Source organism: Sus scrofa, chromosome 13 (assembly GCF_000003025.6).
Source record: "Sus scrofa isolate TJ Tabasco breed Duroc chromosome 13, Sscrofa11.1, whole genome shotgun sequence".
NCBI lineage: Eukaryota > Metazoa > Chordata > Mammalia > Artiodactyla > Suidae > Sus > Sus scrofa.
In genome coordinates this window covers 12,657,858-12,683,847 of record NC_010455.5, presented here as the reverse complement: position 1 = coordinate 12,683,847, position 25,990 = coordinate 12,657,858, and the positions used below count along the sequence as shown (strand labels likewise).

Genomic DNA, 25,990 nt, shown 5'->3' with positions numbered 1-25,990 from the left:
AGCTATGGTGTAGGTTACAACAAGGCTCAAATCCCATGTGGCTGTGGCTGTGGCTGTAGCTGTGGCCAGCAGCTACAGCTCCAATTTCACCCCTAGCCTGAGAACTTCTGAATGCTGGGGTGCTGCCCTAAAACAAACAAACAAACAAAAAGCCTCTTGATCAGACTCATGTTTTGTTTTGTTTTGTTTTGTTTTGTTTCCTCTTTGGTGGTGCTCAAGACATGCAGAAGTTCCCAGGCCAATGATGGAACCTGCCCCACACTGGTGACAATGCTGAAACACTAACCTTCTGAGCCACCTTCTGAGCCAGGTAATTCCCTGACTTAGGTTTACTTAAATTTTTGGAATCTGATTCAAAACTTATCTTTCCAAATATAGTTCCCAGTCTAGTAGAATTCTCGGAGACAAATATGTGCAAACTACTGAAACAGGTGCTACAATAGAAGAATAAAACAATGGGGTTTTTTTGGATAATAATGCAAGGGAGACAACTGGGTCAAATACTACCTTCCAAAGTCAGGAGAGACTTCCAAAAAGTGAACTTTGAACTGTCTCTTGAAAATGAGTAAATGTTTGTCTGGTAAATTTGGTGGGAAAGGGCAGCTTGACAGGCATTGTAGAACAAAGACCTGGAGACCTGATATGTTCCACAAATGGCTAGTAGCAATTCAGTGTGGGCAATGTTGGATTTGAGGTGTGAGACAAAGCAACAATAAAAGCGTGAGAGTGAAGCAGGGGCCAATCAGAAAAAATCTTGGGTGTTATGCCGGAGATTTTGGATTTGATGCTGTAGGTCAGAGATGATAGTGGGCAGCCCTAGTCTAACATGAACTGCAAACGTTCTTCTGTTGCATCTAAATTCTTCTAGGAAGGACATGATCAATTCTCTCATTCCCTTCACCTGCTACCCTCTTTTGTCTCGAACCAAGTTACTTGGTACATTCAAGTTACCTGCCTGACTCCTGACGTCATTTGACTGTAGAGTGTGGGCAAGGGTAACCATGAAAGACTGGTTACCAGAAAAATAATACCAGATTGGTGGTTTACAAAGATCACCGTTGCAGCATGTACAGGGGGGGTTCAAGGATGTGGGTGGGAATGGATGTGGGGAAGAGAGTTAAGACTGATGAGGCCCTAAACTAAGGAACTAAGGCAAGGAGGAGAGCTGAGATGATGCTGAAGAGGAAACATTGTTAGGATGCTGTCCCTGATTTAACTGGTGGGGGGCTGTCGGGAATTCTCCCACAGCTGGGAATTTAGTTCACGACTGCACCTAGAGGGTTGTCACTCTAGGACCTTACTTCAGACATGTAAGGTCCCCCTTCCTCACTAAATTTAATTCAATTTATTCCTCTTCCATGAAACTGTAACCATAGTGGAATTTTTCTTCCTCTAAACTAATAGTTCTCAAACTTTACGCTGTACCAAAATCACCTGAAGGGCTTACCACACAGCTTGCTAGATCCCACTTTTAAAGACAGAGCTTGAGAATATTCTGACAGATTCTCTGGTGATACTGATACTCCTGATCTAACCTGAGCTTAAACTCACAGTGACTCCCATGAAAGCAGCAGGGTCTGTGTTTATATCTACTGCTTCGCAGTGCCTGGCACAGTCCTTGGCTTTTAGTAGTCACTTCATAAACATTTGATGAAAAAGTGAATTACAGAATGAATTTATAAACATGTCCCCTTATATTGGCTAATATACATATGCCACTGTGCATTTCTTACAAATGACTTGTTTTCTTTTCAGAATAACTCTTTTGTTTATTCAACTAAAGGGCTATTTGTGTGTAATGTATTATTGTTTTGTCTTTCCAAGTAATTAAACGTTTATGTCATCTATCTCAGACTGCTTTGAACACAGCAGGTGCTTAATAAATAGTAGTTGGTTAATTACTTCATGCAATCACACAATAGTAAATCGTGGAGTTCCCATTGTGGCTCAGCAAGTTAAGAACCTGACTAGTAACCATGAGGATGTGGGTTCGATCCCTGGCCTCACTCAGTGGGTTAAGGATCTGGCGTGTTGCTGCAAGCTGTGTTGTAGGTCACACCTGCTTCTCGGATCCTGCATTGCTGTGGCAGTGGCTGTGGCTGTGGTTGGCAGCTGTAGCTCCAATTCGACCCCTAAGCCCAGGACTTCCATATGCTGCAGGTGGGCCCTAAAATAAATAGTGAATCACCACATCAACTCCTGAAAGGCTTCAGCACCTCTCTTTTTGTCTTTTTAGGCCCACGCCCGAGGCATATGGAGGTTCTCAGGCTAGGGGTCCAATCGGAGCTGTAGCTGCCTGCCTATACCACAACTACAGCAACGCTGGATCCGAGCCTCGTCTGCAACCTACAGCACAGCTCACGGCAACACTGGATCCTTAACCCACTGCAAGGCCAGGGATCAAACCTGCCTCCTCATGGATGCTAGTCAGATTCATTTCCGCTGAGCCACGATGGGAACTCCTCTTTTTTTTTCCTGTCTTTTTGCCGTTTTCTAGGGTCGCTCCCGAGGCATATGGAGGTTCCCAGGCTAGGGGTCTAACCGGAGCTGTAGCCGCTGGCCTACATCAGAGCCACAGCAACATGGGATCCGAACTTCATCTACAACCTACACCACAGCTCACGGCAGCACCGGATCCTTAATCCACTGAGCAAGGCCAGGGATCGAACCTGCAACCTCATGGTTCCTAGTCAGATTCGTTAACCACTGAGCCATGACGGGAACTCCGGAACTCCTCTTTTTATTGTTATTATTTTTTTAAATGGCCATACCCTGGACATATAGAAGTTCCTGGGCCAGGAATCAAACCTGTGCTTCCATGGTGACCCAGGCTGCCAGCACTTGGATTCTTAACTCACAGTAATAGTCTTTATTAGGGTCAACATTCTCTTTTCTATGACAAGACCTATCCCAGGGAAATTTTAGTGAGTTATTTCTTTATATCATTTAAGAATAGTGCCACCATATGTCAACTCTAAAGATGATGTTCTTAATAAAGTTGGAATCCTAAAGAGAAATCATTCTTTTGAAGCAAAAAAAAAAAAAAAAAAAATCAAGTGAAAGAACATCCATTTATGTGTTTGCAGCAATGGTGTGTATAAAGTGATTGAATAGCTTAATACCTTCAAGTTTTCTAAAGCAAATTGAAAATCAAAATATCTTCAACTTGACTTAAGAGGAAGAAGCAGACAAGGAAAAGAATGAGTCAACTTCCTTATTACAATAAATTCCCTTAATAGCTTCACAAATTATGGTGTCAAAGAGAGATTGTAGTTACTCAAAGTAAAGAGTAATTGGTAAGGATTTAAATTTCAAGTGAATTAAAATAAACAGCTACTGAATTACCCTTGAAATGAAGAATTCTATGATTTTATAGACTGTACATGATGAATTTCATGGCATTGGTTTTTCACATTGTGGTTGTATGTTCCTCACAAAAGTACCCTAAGGCTGCTATCTCTTTGAAGGGGAAAGCTGAGTTGTTAGCATTCTGTTCCTCTCCCCACCACACAGCACACTTGTTTCAATCCTAAAGCACTTCATAGAATTTTTGTATATACTGGGGTTCCTCTTAAGATTTTATTGGAAAAAATGTTCACTTGCTTTAAAAAAAAATCATAAATAATAGATGGTATATAACAACCTTACGCAGTTAATATAAACATAAATAACATGCTGATGGGGGAAAAAAAAAAAACCCAAGGGGAATGTAGTTTTGGTGATGGAGACAGCTAGTTACAAACCCTAATCCCCGCATTTTCCATCCTTTGGAGTTGTGGTACATTTCCCAGCCTTCTTCCCCCCCCCCCCCCCCCCGTCCCCGTTTTATCTAAATGGCTTCATTTTCATCAGTGATACAGTAGAGAAAATGCCGTTTGTCATTTCTGGGCCCTTGTGGTTAAGAAACAGTTATGCCCTCTCTTTTCCCAACCACTAACTAAATGCAAAAGTCTCTGAGGCTATATAGCAGTAGTTGGCAAACTATAAGCTAAATCCAGAAGGCTGCTTGTTTTTGTAAATAGTTTCATTGGAACACAATCATACCCATTCATTTTAAAGCCCAGTTGATCCTTGAACAATGCAGGTTTGAATTCCATGGGTCCATTTATATGTGGATTTTTTTCTTTTTTTTTTTTTTTTTTTTTTTTTTTGGCATTTCTTGGGCCGCTCCCGCAGCATATGGAGGTTCCCAGGCTAGGGGTCCAATCGGAGCTGTAGCCACCAGCCTATGCCAGAGCCACAGCAACGCAGGATCTGAGCCGCATCTGCAACCTACACCACAGCTCACGGCAACGCCGGATCCTTAACCCACTGAGCAAAGGCAGGGACCGAACCCGCAACCTCATGGTTCCTAGTCGGTTTCGTTAACCACTGCGCCACGACGGGAACTCCTTTTTGGTCTTTTTTTTTTTTTTTTTGGCATGGATTTTTTTCAATAGTAAATACTACAGTACTACAAGGTCCACCGTTGGTTGAATCCAGATTGGAAACCACAGATACAGAGGAACCTCATATGTGTATAGAGAACTGTGCAAAGGGTTGGTGCCACTAATATCACACTTGTTCAAGGGTAAACTGTACTGCCTACAGTTCCACAATTGCAGAGGCAGAGTTAAATAATTGAAAAAGAGACCCTATGGCCACAAAGCCTTAAACATTTATTATCTGACACTTAATAGAAAATGTTCATTGACCTCTATTCTACAGAGTCACTGAAAATTTATTTATAGGAATTAGCAACACACTGTCAGTTAAATACACTATTCTTGGAAGCTGGTCCAAAAACCTACATATTTATTAAGAACTTCTCACATATATCTGGCAAATGAATGGTAACTGAAGTGGGAGATATGGTTCAGGGTCTTGCTCAGAGATATTGGAAGAAAATTCCAAATTTAAAAATCAAACTGAAGGTAAAGCATCAAGAACATTTAAAGAAGGTGCTTAAGCATACATCTCAAAAATATAATGTCAAAAAAAGCATTTGCTGAGATTTGGAAAGAAATTTCTGCAAAGAAAGAAGCCATTGGTAAAGTATACTTTCAAGGGCATGGTGAGGTAGAGGGTGGATTAAATTGTTTAGGCTTCATCTTCTAAGAGGAATAAAGGACGCTGATCTACTGGCAAAACAAAGCCACAAATTGATACATACCCTTACAATATAGGATGCATGATTTTGCTGTCTTTCCTTTCCCCTCCATTCTATTTTGTCCTTATTGAGTATGTGTTTTATTTTGGTCGATAGAGTTTTCAACCCACTAGGCTGCAATCTGCAGTTTTGAAAATCACTTCTTTACAGTGGCATCGTCCTATCTGAGCTGGGACTTAGGCAAGAAATTTTCAATCATTTATTTCTTTAGAAAAAAAAAATCCATACAGGAAGAACCCAGCATAGTTTATGGCCATGCGTTTGGTCATGAACATGGTTAGCTGCTTCCTTCTGGGGTCGTTCATCCACATTTATTTAGCAAGGCCTGACAATCGGCGAGGAGGAAGCTCTAAGACAGTTTCATTGGGGAAAGGGGGGTTTCCCCACCTTCCTGGCCGGATCAATTGAGGATGGCCCGCGGGGGGTGGGGCGCAGAGGTACCTGGGTTTCTGCTATGCAAAAGCCAGCACCCGCCAGCCCTGGCCCTAGCTTCCCGCTCCTCCCCACCAGCCCTTCCAACCCCACCCCGCGGCCCCTCCCAGCAGACACCCGTGGCCAAAGCCCCTGGACCAGGACGACCAGGACCCCGCCGTCTTCTGGTCGAAGTTCCTGGGCCCTGACGACCTGGCCCCTCATGGTCCAAACCCCTGACACTCCCCAGACAACCCCCAGCCCACCCAGCCGAGCTCCCCCGTCCTTCCTAGAAAAGCTCGGTCCCCCACCCTGCCCGAGGGTAGCCCCCGCCTCCCCGCCGATCCCCTCTCCAGGCCAACCGCCCCCCGCCCCGCCCTGGAGACCAGCCCCCGCCCTCCGGCCGAGCCCCCGCCCTCCGGCCGAGCCCCCGCCCTCCGGCCGAGCCCCCGCCCTCCGGCCGAGCCCCCGCCCTCCGGCCGAGCCCCCGCCCTCCGGCCGAGCCCCCGCCCTCCCGCTCTCCTCCGACGCGCGGCCGCGGAGGCGCCTGCTCAGTGCGGACCCGGCGTGGGGGGCGGCGGCCGCGGCGCTCAGGCATGGCGGCGGCAGCGCTGGGCAGCTCCTCCGGGTCCGCTTCCCCGGCCGTGGCCGAGCTCTGCCAGAACACCCCGGAGACCTTCCTGGAGGCCTCCAAGCTGTTGCTCACCTACGCGGATAACATCCTCAGGTGCGAGGCAGCGGGCGGGGCACCTGCTCGGTCTGGGTCTCGGGGGGCCCGGCCGGCCCTGGTGGGGTGAGGCCGGGATGGGCGCGGCCGGCCCAAGCCCAGCCGGAATGGGCGTCGGGCTGTCTCGCTGCTCCTGGGACCTGACACCCGCTATCGGGGAGCGGGTAGGACTGGGTCCCGGTTGGGGCGAGGGGAAGGGGCGCCCGGGCGGTGGTCTCGGGTCCGGCGTTGAACCGTCTTCGTTTCGGGACAGAAGCGGTAACAGGGTTTCATTGACACTGCGAGAATTTTACCCAGCAGGTGCTTTCAGTTGCCACACGCTTTTCAGAAGTTACGGACGAAATTTTCCTGCCCAGCGTTTTGTGAATATCCCAGCAGTAAAGCATAGTACTACTGTAGTATTAGCGAAGATACCCTTGGCGAAAAGTAGTTTGTTTCATTTTCCTGGGAACACTAGCATACTTCTAGATCTCTGAGCGACTTTACAGATTTGGGGAACTGGGAAATAAGCTTATTATTCATTTTGAATCATCACCTCCCTCACCTCTTAGATCAAATAATGTGTCTTGAGGGACTTGATGTGGGGAGGGAAGCGGAGCCCGGGTTAAAGGAGCACCAGGTGCCAGGTACTTGAGTGGTGTCACCTCGTTTATCATCAGTTCACCGTGATTACATGGGCTCTTGGTGCCCCCCTCGCCCCTGGTGCGCTGACTCTTCTAAGCGGTAGCTATATTGGCTTGAAGTCTAAAAGGAAATCCTTCTCAATTTCAAGGTTATAGATTTCACTGGACGCAGTTTTAGAGCCATTCGTTACAAGTGCAGTGTTTTAACCTATGGCAGTTATAATAGCGTTTGTATAGGTAACAATGATTTTAAAATGAATTGAAGGAAAAACATTGAGCCCTTATGTGCCAGATATTTTGAGGGTTGCAGTGTACACAGTGCACATGGCTGCACAATTGTGACCTATGTGGGGACTGCTTTCCTCTTCTGTGACACCTTCTCCTATCACCTTCTCTTCCCTGGGAGGTCTCACAGCTCTTCAGAGTGCAAGGATGCTGGAGGACTCTGCTTGAATGAACTCTCAGGCTGAGTTCTCCAGAGCCAGGACCTCCCACCTGGAAAGCCACCAAACTATTTAAACCTAACTATTCAGAAAAGGGAGGTGGCCTTGTAATGAGGATTCAGTTCTGCCTTCAGTCCAGTGAAACCACAAGTGATGAGATCAAGGTGTTTTGAGGACGGAAATCCTTTGCATTATAATCATTATGAATGTTTACCAAACTAAGAAAAAGCGAGGCATGCTGTCAATTCAGGTCACAGTCTTTATATGGCTTATGTTTCTTGAAAGGTTTTTATCTAAAAAGGGAATTAGTCTGGAACTCATATAAGTGGAGATGGTATAAAAAACTACCCTTTCTAAGTTTGTCTTAGGTAAGAGTATTAAATCCTGCCCTCATATTCTTATAATTCAAACTCCTTCGGTCTTCAGAGGGGAGAAGCAGCCACCTTTTCTTTCCCTTCCAAGTCCAGTGACTTGCTTGTCTCTTAAGAGAAAAACCCTGGATCACTTTTGACCCCTTAGCCACACTGCATTACAGGTATGCTAATCTAACTTATTTGAGAGTAGAGAAAAACCACAATTTTCTGTTTCATTTGCTGTTTTGGGAAATTTATTAGTGTTAAAGATAAGGGACTGTACAAGAGATTGTAGTCTTGAAATCACTTGCTCCTACCTCAAGATCTGACATAGTGTTTATAGGATGAGAGTTTCATGGGCAGTTTTTTGTTTTGTCTTGTTTTGTTTTTTAACAGCAACGTTCCTCACTATACACAGGTGAAAATAATACTTTGGGTTAAGTTAAATTTCTGCTCCAGGTGTTTATTTCTGTTCCACAACTAAGAGTCACAAAGCTAATGAAATTGCTGACTGAAGTGTATACTAATGTGCATGCCCAATGTGCTATGGTTTGAACCATTTTTTTCAGTTCATTAACTTATAGATAAAAGTGAATATCTACTTCAGTATCTGCTTTTTAAAAGTCTATAATGATTTTACTGGCCTTTTACATGGGTTCCCTAGAAAATGTGCTCTGTTCATTTAAAAAAAAAAAAATTTGGAGTTCCCGTCGTGGCGCAGTGGTTAACGAATCCAACTAGGAACCATGAGGTTGCAGGTTCGGTCCCTGCCCCTGCTCAGTGGGTTAAGGATCCGGCGTTGCCGTGAGCTGTGGTGTAGGTTGCAGACGCGGCTCGGATCCCGCGTGGCTGTGGCTCTGGCGTAGGCCGGTGGCTACAGCTCCGATTGGACCCCTAGCCTGGGAACCTCCATATGCCGCGGGAGCGGCCCAAGAAATAGCAAAAAGATAAAAAAAAAAAAAAAAAAAAAAAAATTTGATGGGCGTTCCCTCATGGCTTATCGGGTTAAGGATTGGGTTAAAGATCTGGCATTGTCACTTTTGTGGCTCAGGTTCCATCCCTGGCCTGAGAACTTCTGCATGCCTAGGATGCAACCAAAAAAAAAAATTTTTTTTTCCGATTTCCCACTAATTTCCTTTGCAAATTGCACACGATTAACTGGTTACAAATTGTGCTGGGTGTGATTGGGAGGAGCCAGGAATGGAAAGTGGTTTCTTCCTTTAAAGAAAATAAATATGCTTGGGAGAGGGAAACTGCATAAAATCTAGAGAACAATTCCAAGATGACGTTTAAGCACTTACATGTTTACTTGAGATGATAGCAGGGGGGCCTAATGAGAAGATTTCAGAACAAAGGTTTGATAAGAGAACATGTGTTTGACATGATAGGTAAGAGCGAGCATTTGTTAGTTTCTAGACTCAAAAAAAAGCATAGGGTTTCATGTATAATAATGATATAAGAAGATTTGAGGCGTGGAATTCATTTCTGAAGCTATTGCAGTTAGCACAAGCCTAGCTGTTCATGGAATGGAGAGAGGATAGGAATTGGCATGGATTGGCAGTTCTTGAATACTGAATGCCAAGAGTTGGTAATGGGAGGAGAGAATAACTCCCACACTGCTCACCTGGGTTACTACTAACACCTGGAGAAATTGAGAGGTTGTTAACTGAGAATGGGTGAGTTTGTTGGCCTCTTGTATGGTGCAGTGTATGTAAGCTTTGTTTTCAAACCAAGGGGGTTAAATCCCAGTCAGCCATTCCTAAGAACGTGATTATAGGTGATTTAGGTAAACGTTCTGGGCTTCAGTTTCCTCGTTTTTAAAACAAAAGAACAATGCCTACATTACAAGATTGTTGCAAAAGATAGTGATAAATAAAGGACATGGCACATGTGTTATTTGTTACTCTTCCTCAGTTTTTCTTGTTAAACTAGACTGTGTACAGGTTTCCCTTGTTGTCAGCTACAGAGAGTGGTAGAGTTAGGGCCAGAGATGGTTCCCAGATGGTTCTAAAGGCAGATAGATGTTTTTCAGGTTTTTACATGTCAGAATAACAAACCTTTAAAAGGACCAGAAATAGTTTTTCAAATGACCTGCAAACCAACTTTTGTGATTAGTAATAGAAATACAAGATTATAGGATGTGGTCATGTACTAAATTTATATTTCTGAGAACTCTTTCTGGGATTATGCTTTCTAAAGAGGAAGAAGGCTAGTAAATGATCAGATATTTTTAATTCTCAGCATTTCTGGAATTCTGAAATAGAGACAGTTTTCCTCTTCTGAGAAAATGAATGCTGAGACTCAGTGGGAGGCTTACTGGTAACATGTCTTAAAATCTTAGAAGTATGATAGATTATGATTTTAAGTTGAAAAAAGCAGGATTTTTTTCCTCCTATGCAATTGTAAAAACTAATTTTCTATAAATGAAACAGTTTGGTAGATATCTGTGGGTAAGACAACTAGGAAGACAGGACAGTATGTTCAGTGATGGTTGACTAAGGTACAAGAAGTTTTGTTGCCCTTTCAAACTCCATTCATTACCATCATCACTCAACAACCAGGAAAAGAACTCTCGAGTGAAAGTAAAAGGTAATTGTTAACAAGCACGACAAATATTAAAAGTTGTAGGAATAGTTCATGGTCAGTAAAGATAGAAAAAAAAAAAAAAGCCAAAGAGTTATAGCAAAAAATATTTGAGAAAAATCTGCAGAGAAAATTAAATTAATGGAAGAAAAATATCAAACAAAACTAAAGGTGCCCTTTAAGGGTGCTTTAGACACCACAAGATTAGGAGAGTAGTAATGAGCTCAGAGTAAGTGCCCACCGTGGGATGATGCTTGAAGCCTGAGATTCAGAAGTGCCGGTGTGGCACTCTTCCAGGGGCATGCAATGGAAGCTGATTTGAGGTATCATAGCTCTTGTGCCCAAGTTCTCTAAGCCTTTGAGAGCTTTGGGGCCTGACTTTCACATCAATCTCTGCTCAAGACTGGCTGGTCTATTCCACAGATCTGAAAACAAGGAGATAGGATTTGGGTAACTGGACATTACTGCCCCCTTTTTTTTTTTATGTTTTGATTTTCAATATGCTTTTAGTGAGAAAAGAGAGAAACGATATACGAGGTCCACAGACACTGTACAAAGGTAGAAAATTGCTCAGTAGAAACCAAAATAGAGGAGTTCCTGCTGTGGCACAATGGGATCAGCAGTGAATCTGGAGCTCTTGGACACAGGTTCGATCCCACCTGGCACAGTGGGTTAAATGTTCTGGTGTTGCCACAGTTGCAGCATAGGTTGCAGCTGTGGCTGGGATCTGATCCCTGGCTGGTGAACTCCATATGCTGCAGGGTAGCCAAAAAAAAAAAAAAAAAAAAAAAAGACACTAAAGAGGAAAATCTAAACTCTACAAAGCTGGTAACAAAGAAGCTACATTGACAATTACTTTGAAAACCATGTATCAAAATAATCTATATCAGAACAGCTGGTGTAAGTTTTATAAGGATTTTAAAACTAGTGAAAAGGAGAAGAAAAAATAGAAAATTAAGCCCAGTGAAAGATGTTGATTATATAGAAATCTGGAAACTATTGGGAAAAAATAATTGAAGCAGTTTTGCACCGGTATGATAGACCATCCTGTGGTACTGATATATTTATCCCCCAGGGGAATGTGTTGGGTATCCTGAAAAGATGTATCATTTCTCTGTAAGTAGCTTTGATAAAGGTGGGATTATTTATTGCTTAATGTTAAAGTGGTATGAAGGAAAGGTGCATTTATGATGCAGTGTGGCATAGTAGCCAGGGATGCCACACTGGAGGCCCTCAGATCCATACTGCCAAGGTCTAGAAACCCTGATCACACAGGTTTCTGAACACAGAATAAAAGAGTGAGGCATCTGTTTCTCTTTGTGTTTCTCAGTTACCTGTGATTTTCAAATGACTTGTGGTGAAGAATGTTGTTTTTAATTTCAAGTCCTTTGTGGTCCTATAACTTTTGTAAAATACAATGAAAATTTCATGTCAGTATCAAATAGCTGTAATAATTATTGAATACTCTCAATTTCTGCACTCCTCTTGAATGAGTAGCAGAGAGTTTGTAGATTAGCACCAGTCTGGACATTTTAAGTAACACTATTTTAGAGCATTTGAGTCTGAATATTCTGTAATAAATTTGTTTAATTTTTGGAATTAAAGAGGTTTAAAAAAGATTCAAGAGCGTGTGTGACAATTTGCCAATGGGAATTGCTTAATGGAAAACAAATGTGAAACTTGTTAAGACTTCCACAATTAAAAAATGTTTTCTTTTTGGTTTTGGCCTCACTGCAGCATGAGGAAATTCCCTGGCTAGGGATCAAACCTGTGCCACAGCAGTGACAATGCTTGTGATTCTTAACCTGCTAGGCCACCAGGGATCTCCTTGTTCTATTTTTATATCATGGTATCTAGAGAACACATGTAAATTTAGGACAAGGATGGTTAGTCCCTTGCTAGCATTTGCCCATGCATCATTCCATGCCTCAGCACTCCTTCTCTAGACCCACAACACAGCCTCAGAATCCTCAGTGTGGTATTAATGGAAGCCACTACTACTTTCTGAATTTTTTTTTTACAGCCTTTCTAATTTGTCAATGCTATTAAAAATCTGAAGTCAAAGATTTTTCAAGTACTGATTAAAATTTTTCAAAATCATAATCATTGTAAAAGAAATTTTTGTCTTCATTATATTGCCATGCTGGCAGTGACAAAATATATATTTTGAGCTAAAACAGAACTTATAGTAAAATCAGTCATTGGTCTAGGGAAGAAAGAACAATCAAGTAACTATAAAGGTACACTTCGCTTCATGTTGGTCAGAAATAAAGTCTTTGAGGAACTTTGATTCACTTTTATATAGCTTCTTCATTTCTTTTATTCATTCATTTCACGAGTATTTATTTATTTATTTTTTAGGACCACACCTGCGGCATATGGAGGTTCCCAGGCTATGGGTCCAATCAGAGCTGTAGCTGCAGGCCTTCACCATAGCCACAGCAATGCCAGATCCAAGCTTCATCTGCGACCTACCCTACAGCTCACGGCAACACCGGATCCTTAACCTACTGAGCAAGGCCAGGGAGCAAACCTGCATCCTCATGGATACTAGCCAGATTCATTCCCACTGAGCCATGACAGGAACTCCTCATGAGTATTTATTAATTACCATCCATAGACACATCAGGTCCTGTTTTTAATGATTGAGATTCATCAGAACAAAATAGACAAAACCTGCCCCTGTCTGGAACTTGAATGGATTTTTTTCTTAGCAGCCCAAAAACTTGTAAAAGTCCCTAGCTTTAACAGCAGAGAAATAGAAAGTCTCATGAATTTCCCTATGACAACATTGATAAGATCAGCCGTGATGTGGTGTGTACTGAGGTAGGAACCACAAAGTTAAGCCGTCTGTGCTGCTGCTTTCTCTAATTTTGGGATTGCTACTACTTTGCAGGAGTGTAGCCAGTATAAAATGGGAAAAGAAATGTAAAAACATGGTGAAAATATAAATTGTTATATATAATCAAAGTTTTTTTTTTTTTTTTTAAATCAGAAACCCTAATGATGAAAAATATAGATCTATCCGGATTGGAAACACAACTTTTTCTACTAGACTTTTGCCTGTCAGAGGAGCTGTTGAATGTTTATTTGAAATGGGCTTTGAAGAGGTATGTTCAAGGGTTTTTTCCTCCCCAGTTCATGTACAAAGCATTCATTATAGTGTTGACAGATAATTTCTAAATAAGGTAATATTTTTTAATGGATTCATTTTGGCAAACTGTGGAACTATTTGCCCGCTTACTGGATAGTTTAAAAGTTACATTAAATATACTTTAACTCACAGCAAAATATGACAGCCCTTCCTCAGGGAGAATTCTTACAATCTTAGCCCTTTAGAATACGGAGATCAGATATTTAAACCAAGGACTAAATTGTGATTCTCTTTAGACTTTTAGCAAAAACCTAGTTTGTGATCACATACGAATTACTAATGTGGTCCAACCCGTCGCCAGTAAGAAATGGAAAGAGAAATGAGAAACAGAAAAGTCGAATTTAGTTACCACACATAAGGGTTCTATTGTGTAAAAGGTGAGAAGAACCTTAGTGTTGTTTTGTTTGGTTTTTAGGTCAAAAGAAAATCTGGTGTTTCTGTCTTATGGGATCTTGTGGTATAGTTTCATTTTGTGACACAGTGATAGTAGTTGTCAAGGTAATGAGTTTTCTCTATGTGTATTTGCTTGGCCATTTCTAGTTCACAGAATATCGTAAAGCCCTAGAGACTCAGCCGTCAGTAACCGTAAGAACCAGTGAGGCCATAGCAGTTGTTAATGAGAGAGGCCAGGTTGCTCTGGGGTATGCATTCCTTCTGCTTCTCTGCATTGCTTCCCAGACGTGCTGATGAGTTAGACGTGGAGTATAAGGGCAAGGCAAGAATCTAGGATGACTTCTAGGTTTTGGTGTGAAGAACCAAGTGGATCTCCACTCATTGAGACTGAAAAATCTTGGAGAGTAGCATGTATCAGGGGAGAAAGAAAGCTTCCCTGTCTTTTGGATAATTATAACTGATATATTGTTAAGTATTCAGGAAGAATTGTCAAGTAAAGAGTTGGATATATGAGTCTGTAATTCAAAAGGAGAGGTCAGGGTGGAGGTAAGTTAGGGTATCCTCTACTTGTAGTTACTCAGATGTCTGAATATAAAGAATTTAAAACTATAGATGGGGAAAATTGAGACCATTGTTCATTCAAGGAAATGAAAATTTTTGAGAGTCAAATGACAGGAAAATTAAATAAATGACAACTGGAGACTATGCTTATTTCTCATTGCTGAAGTGGAATCAGATTTGTCTTTCATTCAGCAAATACTTAAGTTGCCAGGAAGGGTAACCACCCACTGTAGTTTTCCTGGGACAGTCCTGGTTTTAGCCGTGAAATTCCCACACTGCAGAAAACCCCTCAGTCCCATGCAGACTTGTAGGTTGGTCACACCAGAGGTAACAAGCCACATTGGGACTTGTAGTGGCATTTGGTGCAAACAGAGTCACAATTTTAGAAAAGATTTTCGTGTTTTGAGACTAATTTATACTTAGTTTCTGACTGGCCTTGGATTTCACACTTAAGGACCTGTATGAAGTGTTAGCCAACAGAGCTGAAACTGAACTCTCCCACCAGAAGGAAACTTGCTGGGCTTTGAGATGAAGGAAGATTCCAAGACCTATCCTGAATTTGTGTACACTTGACATTAAAATCCTGGATGCTTTTGGGCCCACTCATCCCTGAGGATGCATTCTTTTTTTACGAAAAATCTGAGGAGGAGAATTAGACTGAGATTCAGGTGGGTATGTGACCCATCAGGCTAGTTTAGTGGAGTGGTTCACCCTGGGAGCAGTACCCAACCCAGTGAGGATGGGGCATCTGAGGGAGGAAGTTTTGGTTGTCTTGGTGACCAGAAGATATTACCAGCATTTAGTTGAAAGGGGCCAGGTTGACTTGGAGCTGGTGATTAGAATTGTCGAAGCAAGAATGAGTTGAGAAACATAGATTTGTTAAATGCTAGAATCCTCATTGATTTCCTAAAATGTTATTGGGTCTCGTGTGTTAAGCCTTCAAGTTTTTCCTTTTATGAAAATACAGTGCTGTTGATTAAGCTTTTGGGTGCAGATATTTTGGCTGTAATCATGCATCCTGAAAATTGGAAGAACAGAGAGCAAGGCAGGGGCAGCATAGCCTCTCCAGGGCATGGACCAGGTCAGATCCACATGCCTGTCTCGCTCTTCTTTCTTCTCTGTCCACGATGTCAGCTACCTCCCTCTGCATTCCACCCAGAGAGAGATGAGAGGCATCTGTGTTTGGTTTCAAACCAGGAGTCTGGTTTCTCTTCCCAGGCCTCATCATAGATTGAGGTGGCTCCTTCTAATGCTGGAACATTCACCATGTTCCAATTTCTCCTAGTTATCGCATATGTAATCATCACAAAGGTAGAAATATTTTTTTTTTTGATCAACTCTTCCAACTGTTTGTACAGCTTGTGGATTTTGATCTCTCTTCAGACTCAAATGGAGTCAGTTATAGCTTAATGAGTAAGGTCATGCAGTTTGAATCGTTGCTGTGACAGTCATTCTGAAGCATCAGGCAGGTTATTTGACTTCTCTGAGCCTTTGTATTTTTACATGAAAAGTGGGGATAAACCTAATAGCTATCTTTCAGGACAGTTGTGAGAATATATATATATATATATAGAGAGAGAGAGTAATATATATATATATTATATATATATAATAACACAGTACCTAGAACCCATAAACACAATAAATGGTCGGGTAGTCTTTTTTTATAGCTATTTTGGGTAATATATAAGATTGCTGGCCTCACCCAGCTTTTTAAAAAAGATTCACAATAAATTGATTTTCAGGTCATTCTTGAATAATGTCTTGGTCAGTTGATTCCTGTAGGTCTGTATCACCAGTGAAATAAGGTCATTCTTAATTGTGGAGTTTAAATGATCACAATCTAAAAGTTGGACAACTGCCTATTATAACAAGTGATTTTTCTCATTTGCAGTTGATGGAATACTGTTTTAACACTTGCTTCTCAACACTTGAATACTTGTTTGAATATATATTTTCATTTTACTTTTATATGATTTGCTAACTATTTTGCATTGTGAGCATTGTTACAATGTTTATTATATCAAAGTTTTCTATTGTAAGAATTCATTAACAAATCACTTCTTAAGTGGATTTTTATTGTTTTGGTTGAATCACTTTTGTGTTACTAAGAACAATCAAAAGTTTTGAATTGACTATATTCTGTTATCTTGGAAGAATTAGTGAACCCGTATACAGACCTCTTGTCACATAGCTGTTCTTACAGACTTGAGTTTAGTAGATTCAAACGGAGTCCTCTTGTGGCCTGGTGATTAAGGATCTGGCATTGTTGCTGCTGTGGCTCCAGTCACTGCTCATGTGCAAGTTCAATCCCTGGCCCCAAGGAAGTTCCATATACCATGGATGTGGCCAAAAAAAACCACCCTCAAAGGTTATTATGTAACTTCTTAATGCTTTTATGTGACCAGTGATCATTTTGAATGGCTGTATTTATATCATTTCGTAGGGAATTTCATGGAGAATGGTAGTATCATGTACTATTATAGAGAAGATAGGAATGTGTATTTTTGCACCTTTTATGAAGCTTTCTTACTTACTACAATATTCCTAAAAGATACAATATTTTCCAATAAAATAGGCTAAACATTTTATGCTAACATGGAGACATATTTTCTTAATTTTTTGGCATACCTTTGCCTGTATTTTAAAAAGATGCCCATAATGTTAAGAAAGCAGAATGATTGTTAAAATATGACATCTTCTATAGTATTGGCTCTGTTTTACATATACTATGTAAGAATGACTGTCAGTATAAAGCAAAGATTAAAATTTTTCCTAATTTTATAAATTCTAGGGAGAAACGCATCTTATCTTTCCTAAAAAAGCTTCAGTGGAGCAGCTGCAAAAAATTCGTGACCTGATTGCCATAGAGAGAAGTAGCAGACTGGATGGATCAAATAAGAGCCCCAAAGTAGATGTATCTCAGCAACTTGAAACCAGTACCCCGCTTCCTACAACACAGTCTTCAAATCGTAATGGGTTAACCCAGCACCCAGGGAACAGTGAAGGGCAGTCATCAAATCCACCATCTGCCCCAATGGTAATGTTAAAATTGAACTTTCCTTGACTATTCCTTTCAAGTGTTGAAATATCAGAAGCTTTGAAATATGTTATGAATTATTCTGGAATTTATGTCCCAGTCATTCTTGGTTCTTACAGTTCTAATATATTCAAATTTCCTCAGTTCTTTAAAAAAAATTGTCAGATTAATAGCAAAAGTGGTGAAATGACTGTCTTTCATTTTTTTTTTTTTTTTCTTTTTGTCTTTTGTTGTTGTTGTTGTTGCTATTTCTTTGGGCCGCTCCCACGGCATATGGAGATTCCCAGGCTAGGGTCGAATCGGAGCTGTAGCCACCGGCCTACGCCAGAGCCACAGAGCCACAGCAACGCGGGATCCGAGCCGCGTCTGCAGCCTACACCACAGCTTACGGCAACGCCGGATCCTTAACCCACTGAGCAAGGGCAGGGACCGAACCCGCAACCTCATGTTCCTAGTCAGATTCGTTAACCACTGAGCCACGACGGGAACTCCTTTTTTTTTTTTTTTTTTTTTTTTTTTTTTTCTTTTTGTCTTTTGTTGTTGTTGTTGTTGCTATTTCTTTCATTTTTTTTAATTTAGTTTTTTTGCTGCACCCACTGCATGGGGATGGTCCTAGGCCAGGGATCCTACCTGTGCCACAGCAGAGACCCAAGCCGTTACAGTGCCTGTGCCAGATCCTTAACCTGTTGAGCCACACAACAACTCCTGTTTATACTTCAGGATCTTATCTTGTGGCTTACTCTTTCTGAGGCAGGCTACGTTTTATTTATCATTTGTAAATGTACCCATTACCTTGGTACTTAAATCAGTTACAAAAATTAGCATATGCCTTTAACCAAAAAATGTATGGCCATCAAATAAGATTTCCTCTACTCCTTCAAAACTTGTAAACTTTACCTGCTGTGTGTGATCCCTGGCTTTGCTCAGTGGATTGGGGATCCCATGTTGCTGTGGCTGCAGTGTAGGCCAGCAGCTATAGCTCTGATTTGACCCCTGGCCTGGGAAATTCAGCCACAGGAGCAGCCCTTAAAAAAAACAAAAACAAAAATAAAAAACTTTTCCTGCTGTCATTCACTACAGGAATTATTAATTCCAACAACCTAACCATTATCAGTGTTTCAATTCAGTAAAAAAAATCAGCTTTATTAGGCTTAAGGTCAATAATCATTAATTTACTGATAGTGCTGCTAACAAATTAGTGAAGTTTAGTTATTAGCATACACAAATATACTTCTGAAGAACTGAAATCAAGTTTCTGATGTCTTTTTTCTTTTTTAAAATTTTATTAAAGTTAACTGCTCTGTAATGTGTTAATTTCTGCAGTACAGCAAAGTGACTCATTTATACATATACACATATCTATTCTTTTTTAGATTCTTTTCTCATATAGATTATCACAGAATATTGAGTAGAGTTCCCTGTGCTATACAGCAAGTCCCCATATTATAGTGTACATATGCCAATAGGGATGTCCCCAGTCCATCTCTCACCCTTAACCCCCCCTACACACCTTTCCCCTTTGGTAAACATACTATTTGTTTTTGAAGTCAGTGAGTCTGTTTCTGTTTTGTTAATAAGTCCATTTGGAGCATTTTTAGATTCCACCTATAAGTGATACTATATGATGTTTGTCTGTCTCTGACTTATTTCACTTAGTATGATAATATCCAGGTCCATCCATGCTGCTGTAAATGGCATTATTTCATTCTTTTTATGGCTGAGTAATATTCCATTGTGTATATGTACCACATCTTCTTCATCCATTCCTCTGTTGGTGGACATTTATGTTGGTTCCATGTCTTGACAGTTGTATATAGTGCTGCAATGAACATTGGGGTATATGTATCTTTTTGAATTACAGCTTTCTCTCAATATATGCCCAGGAGTGGGATTGCAGGATCATGTGGTAGTTCTGTTTTTAGATTTTAGAAGAACCTCCATACTGTTTTCCATAGTGGTTGTACCAATTTACATTACCACCAACAGTGTAGGAGGGTTCCCTTTTGTCCACACTCTTTCCAGCATTTGTTTGTAGGTGTTTTGATGATGGTTATTCTGACTGGTATGAGCTGATACCTCATTGTGGCTTTGATTTGCATTTCTCTAATAATTAGTGATGTTTACCATCTTTTCATATGCTTTATGGCCATCTGCCTGTCTTCTTTGGATAAATGTCTATTTAGATCTTCTGCCCATTTTTTGATTAGGTTGTTTGGTTTTTAATATTCAGTTGCATGAGTTGTTTGTATATTTTGGAAACAAATCCCTTTTCAGTCCCTTCACCTGCAAATATTTTCTCCCATTCTCTGAGTTATCTTTTCGTTTTATTTGTAGTATACGTTGATGTGCTTAAAACTTTGGGTTTTAAGTTTAATTAGGTCCGATTTGTTTATTTTTATTTTCATTACTCTAGGAGGTGGATCCAAAAAGATACTGCTGTGATTTATGTCAAAGAGGGTTCTGCCTATATTTTCCTCTAAGAGTTTTATAGTATCTGGTCTTACATTTAGAACTTTAATCCATTTTGAGTTTATTTTTGTGTATGGTGTTAGAGAATGTTCTAATCTCATTCTTTTACATGTAGCTGTCCAGTTTTCCCAGCACCAGTTGAAGAGACTGTTTTTGGTTTTTGTTTGTTTGTTTGTTTGTTTTAAGTACTGCACCCATGGTATATGGAAATTCCTGGGCTGAATTGGAGTTGCAGTTATCAGCCTACACTAAAGCCACAGCAATGCCAGATCTGAGCCATGTCTGTGACCAACACCATAGCTCATGGCAATGCCAGATCCTTAACCCACTGAGTGAGTCCAGGGACCAAATCCTTGTCCTCATGGATAGTAGTCAGTTTCATTACCACTGGGCCATGATGGGAACTCTGAGATAGTATTTTCTCCATTGTGTGTTCTTGGCTTCTTTGTCATAGATTAGTTGACCATGGGTGGGTGGGTTTATTTCTGGGCTTTCTGCACTGTTCCATTGGCCTATATTTTTATTTTGGTGCCAGTACCATACTGTTTTGATTACCATAGCTTTGTAGTATAGTCTGAATTCAGGGAGACAGATTTCTTCAGCTCCATTTTTCTTTCTCAGGATGGCTTTGACTCTTTGAGGTCTTTTCTGTCTCCGTACAGGTTTTAACATTCTTTGTTCTAGTTCTGTGAAAAATGTCATTGGTAATTTGATAATGATTGCATTAAATCTGTAGATTGCTTTGGATAGTATAGTCATTTTGAAAATATTGATTCTTCCATTCAAGAACATAGTATGTCTTCCCATCTGTTTGTGTCATCTTTGAGTTCTTTCATCAGTATCTTATTTTTAGAATACAGATCTTTTGCCTCCTTATAGTAGGTTTTTCTATTGGTATTTTATTCCCTTTCATGCAATGGTAAATGGGATTGTTTCCTTAATTCCTCTTTTGGATTTTCATTTTTAGTGTATACAAATGCAAGTGATTTCTGTGTACTAATTTTGTATCTTACAGGCTTACCAAATTTATTGATGAGCTCTAGTCTTTTTCTGATAACATCTTTTAGATTTTCTATGTGTAATATCATGTTATCTGCAAACAGTGATAGTTTTACTTCTTTTCCAATTTGAATCCCTTCTACTACTTTTTCTTCTCTGATTGCTGTGGCTAGGACTTCTAAAACTGTGTTGAATAAAAGTGGTAAGAGTGGACATCCTTGTCTTGTTCTTGATCTTAGAGGAAAGGCTTTCAGCTTTTCACTGTTGAGTATGATGTTAATTGTGGGTTTGTCATATATGGTCTTTGTTATGTGAGGTAGGTTCCCTTTATGCCCACTTTTTGAAGGCTTTTTACCATAAATGGGTGTTGAATTTTGTCCAGAGGTTTTTTTTTTGCATCCATTGAGAACAAATTTTATTCTTCAGTTTGTTAATGTAGTATATCACACGGATTTGCAGATACTGAAAAATTCTTGCATTCCTGGGATAAATCCCACTTAATCATGGTGTATGATCCTTTTCATGTATTGTTGGATTTGGTTTGCTAGTATTTTTTTTTTTTTTTAATTTTTGCATCTGTGTTCATCAGTGATATTGGCATGTAATTTTCTTTCTTTTTTTTTTTTATGGTATCTTGGTCTAGCTTTAGTTTCAGGATGATGATTACCTCACAGAATGAGTCTGAAAATGTTCCCTCCTCTGCAATTTTTTGTAATAGTTTTAAAAGGAGAGGTGTTAACTCTTCTCTAAATGTTTGATAGAATTCACCCATGAAGCCCTCTGGTCCTGAACTTTTGTTATTGGGCATTTTAAAATCACAGTTTCAGTTTCAGTACTTGTGATTGGTCTGTTCTTATTTCCTATTTCTTTCTGGTTCAGTTTTGGTATATTATACCTTTCTCAGAATTTGTCCATTTCTTCTAGGTTGTCCATTTTATCGGCATATGGTTGCTTATAGTAGTCGCTTATGATGCATCTTATTTAATTGATTTGAGCCCTCTCCCTTTTTTTCTTGATGAATCTGACTACATGTTTATCAATTCTTTTTTTTTTTTTTTTCAAAGAACCAACTTTTGGTTTCACTGCTACCAGATATTATAATTTCTTTTCTTTTTTGGGGGGATCTTTTTAGGGCCACACTTGTGGCATATGGAAGTTCCCAGGCTAGGGTTGAATTGAAACTACAACTGCTGGCCTATGCTACAGCCACAGCAACATTGGATCTGAGCCGCGGCTGTAACCTACACCACAGCTCACAGCAATGCCAGATCCTTAATCCACTGAGAGAGGACAGGGATTGAACAAACGCCGTCACAGATACAAGTCAGGTTTGTACCACTAGGCCACGATGAGAACTCCAGATTTTGTAATTTATTCCTATTTTTTTAATTAAAATATAGTTGATTTACAGTGTTGTGCCAGTTTCTGCTGTACAGCAAAATAATCATACATACATATACATTCTCTCTCTCTCTTTTTGTCATCATTTTCCATCACAGGAGATTGGATATAGTTCCCTGTGCTATACAGTAGTACTTTATTGTCTATCCATTCTAAGTGTAATAGTTTGCATCTGTTAACCCCGAATTCCCAGTCTATTCCACTCCCTTCCCTTCCCCTTTGGCAAACACAAGACTCTTGTTGTCTGTGAATTTTTTTCTGTTTTGTAGATAGGTTTATTTGTACCATATTTTAGATTTCACACGTAAGTGATACTATATGGTATTTGCCCTTCTCTTTCCGACTTAACTTCACTTACAATGTTAATCTCTAGTTGCATCTGTGTTGCTGGGAATGGTCTGTTTTCTTTGTCTCTATTTCATTTATTTCTGCTCTGATATTTATGATTTTTTTCATTCTACTGACTTTGAATTTTGTTTGTTCTTCTTTCTCTAGTTGCTTTAGGTATAAGTTTAAGTTGTTTGAGATTTTTCTTATTTCCTGAGGTAAGATTGTATTGCTATAAACCTCCCTCTTAGAACTGCTTTTGCTGTGTCCTTTATGCTTTGGATTGTCGTATTTTCATTTGTCTCTAGGTATTTCTTGATTTCCTCTTTGATTTCTTCAGTGATTCGTTAGTTTAGTCTCCACATGTTTATTTTTTGCAGTTCTTTTCTTTGGTGATTTTTTTTTTCTTTGGCTGTGCCCGCAGCATGTGAAAGTTCCAAGACCAGGGATCAGACCTGCCCACAGCTGCTGTAATGCTGGATCCTTAACCTGCTGTTCCACAAGGGAACTCCCTTCTTTAGTTGATTTCTGTGTCATTGTGGTTGGAAAAGATGCTTGTTATGGTTTCAGTTTCCTTAAATTTACTGAGGCTTGATTTGTGGCCCAGCATGTGATCTGTCCTGGAGAATGTTCCACATGCACTTAAGAATGTATTCTGCTGCTTTCAGGTGGAATGTTCTATAAATATCATTTAAGTTCATCTGGACTAACGTATCACTTAAGGCCTGTGTTTCCTTATTGATTTCCTGTCAGGATGATCTGTTCACTGATGTAGGTGGGGTGTTAAAGTTCCCTACTATTGTTGTTCCTGGTTATTTCTCCTTTTATGACTGATAGCATTTGCCTTATATATTGAGATGCTCCTATGTTGGGTCCATATATATTTAAAATTGTTACATCTTCTTTGATTGAACCTTTAATCATTATATAGTGCTTTTCTTTGTCTACTAAAACCATCTTTATTTTAAAATCAGTTTCTACTGATATGAGTAGGCTATTCCAGGCTTCTGTTGATTTCAATTTGCATAGAATACCTTTTTTCCATCCCCTCACTTTCAGTCTGTATGTGACCCTAGATCTGAAGTGGGTCTCTGCAGACAGCGTATATGTGGGTCTTGTTTTTGTATCCATTCAGATAGTCTATGTCTTTTGGTTGGAGCAGTTAATCCACTTACACTTAAGGTAATTATCAGTATATATGTTCTTATTGCCATATTGTTTTTGGATTTGGTTTTGTAGGTCTTTTTTCTTTCCTTCCTCTTTTGTTCCCTTGTGATTTGAAGACTATCTTATAGTGTTTGAATTGCCTTTTTTGTATATGTCTTTATTCTATGTTTTTGGTTTGTGATTACAATGAGGTTTTGTTATAGCCAACTGTACACACACACACAAGATTGTTTTGAGTTACTGATCTCTTAATTTCAAATGCCTTTCCAATATCCTGCATTTATACTCTCCTCACACTTGCTGATTTTTGTATATCATATTTGTGTGTAGATGATTTCCTACCTTTATATTTCTTTTTACTGGTAATCTTTCCCATTAATCATTTTATTTTTCTAGTTGTGGCCTTTTCTTTTCTGCCTGCAGAAGTTCCCTTAGCATTTGTTGTAAAGATGGTTTGGTGGTGCTGAATTCTCTTAGCTTTTGCTTTTCCATAAGCTTTTGATTTTTCTGTCAAATCTGAATAATAGACTTGCTGGGTAGAGTATTCTTCATTGAAGGTTTTTCCCCTTCATTTTAAATTTCTGGTATGCAGAGTTTCAGCTGACAAGTTGGCTGATAACCTCAAGGAGTTTCCCTTGTATGCTATTTGTTACTTTTCCCTGGGTGCTTTTAATATTTCTCTTTGTCTTTGGTTTTGTGTCCAGAATGGATAATTTGATTAATTTGTGTCTCAGAATGTCCCCCTTTGGGTTTATCCTGTTTGAGACTCTGTGTTTCCTGGACTTGAGTGTTTTCCTCTCCTAAGTTTGGGAAGTTTTTGGCTATTATCTCTTCAGATATTTTCTCCAGCTCTTTTCTCCTCCTTCAGGGACCCTATAATATGAATGTTGATGTGTTTAATGTTATCCCAGAGATCTCTTAGATTGTCTTCATTTCTTTTCATTATTTTACTTCCCCAGCAGTGATTTCCATTGACTTGTCTTCCAGCTCATGTATTCATTCTTCTGCCTCATATATTGTTATTGATTCCTTCTAGTGTATTTTTCATTTGTTATTGATTTGCTCTTTAAATCATCTAGGTCTTTGTTAAACATTTCTTGTAATTTCTCATTCCACACTTTCATTTTTTTTTCTGACATCTTTGATCATCTTTAATATCATTACTCTGAATATTTTTTAAGTAGGTTACCTATCTCCCCTTCATCTAGTTGTTCTTCTGGGGTCTTGTCTTGTTCTTTAATCTGGAACATATTTCTCTGCTGTCTTATTTAAATTTCTGTGCCTGTGGTCTTTTTTCCTCAGGATGCTGAGTTGTAGCCCTTCTTGCTTCCAGTATTTGCCCCCTGGTGGGTGAAGTTGATCCAGGGGTTGCACATGCTTCCTAGTAGGAGGGACTGGTGCCAGCCCACTGGTGGGTGGAGCTAAATCTTGTCCCTCTAGTGTGCAGGACCGTGTCGAGTGGTGTGTTTAGAGGTGGCTGTGTGCCTAGCATGTCTTTAGGCAGCCTGTTGGCTCATGGGTTGGACTGTGTTCCCACCTTGTTGGTTGTTTGGCCTGAGGCTTCCTAGCACTAGAGCATGTAGGCTGTTGGGTGAGGCCAAGTCTTGTCTCCAAAATGGTGACCTCCAGGGGAGCTTACACTGGTTATTCCCTGAGGCCTCTGCAACCAGTGTCCTGTCTTCATAATGAGTCAGAGGAGACCCTCCAAGACCCACAAGTAGGTCTGGCCCAGATTCTTAGAGAGTCACTGCTTTGCCCTAGGATCCATTGTACATGAAACCTTAAAAGGTCTCCTTCCAAGGGTGTAGTCTCTGTTTTCGCTAGTCCAATGGAGCTCCTGCACTCAAACAGTACTGGCTTTCAATGCCAAATGCTCTGGGAGCTCCTCTTTCCAAGCCAGACACCCAAGCTTGGGAGTCTGATGTGGGGCGCATAATTCTCACTCCTGTGGGAGAACCTCTGCAGTATAGTTATTTTCAGGTTTGTGGGTCATCGTCACCCAGCAGGTATGGGATTTGCTTATATTGGAAAAGCATTCATCCTGCCATCTTGTTATGGCTTCCTTTTTGTCTTTATGTGTAGAATATCATTTTTGGTAGTTTCCAGTCATTTTTATCAGTGGTGATTAGTTGTGATTTTGGTGTTTTTGTGAGAGGAGATGAGTTCAAGTCCTTCTACTCTGCCATCTGG

General features: G+C 40.2%; 1 protein-coding gene across 3 annotated transcripts in view; it reads left to right on the top strand.

The window, feature by feature from the left end:
* The window catches only part of NGLY1 (N-glycanase 1), a 67,074-nt gene continuing 41,294 nt past the window's right edge, over positions 211–25,990 (top strand). Inside the window, exons 1-3 of one of the 3 annotated variants that reach the window (XM_021071437.1) lie at positions 211–310; positions 13,285–13,399; positions 17,192–17,437. In XM_021071437.1, the coding sequence (XP_020927096.1) occupies positions 13,385–13,399; positions 17,192–17,437 (261 nt within the window). In that variant the 5' untranslated portion in view covers positions 211–310; positions 13,285–13,384. Of the gene's footprint in view, positions 311–6,081; positions 6,288–13,284; positions 13,400–17,191; positions 17,438–25,990 lie in introns of those variants that run through there. The other 2 variants (XM_013981422.2, XM_021071438.1) reach the window with 2 other exon arrangements.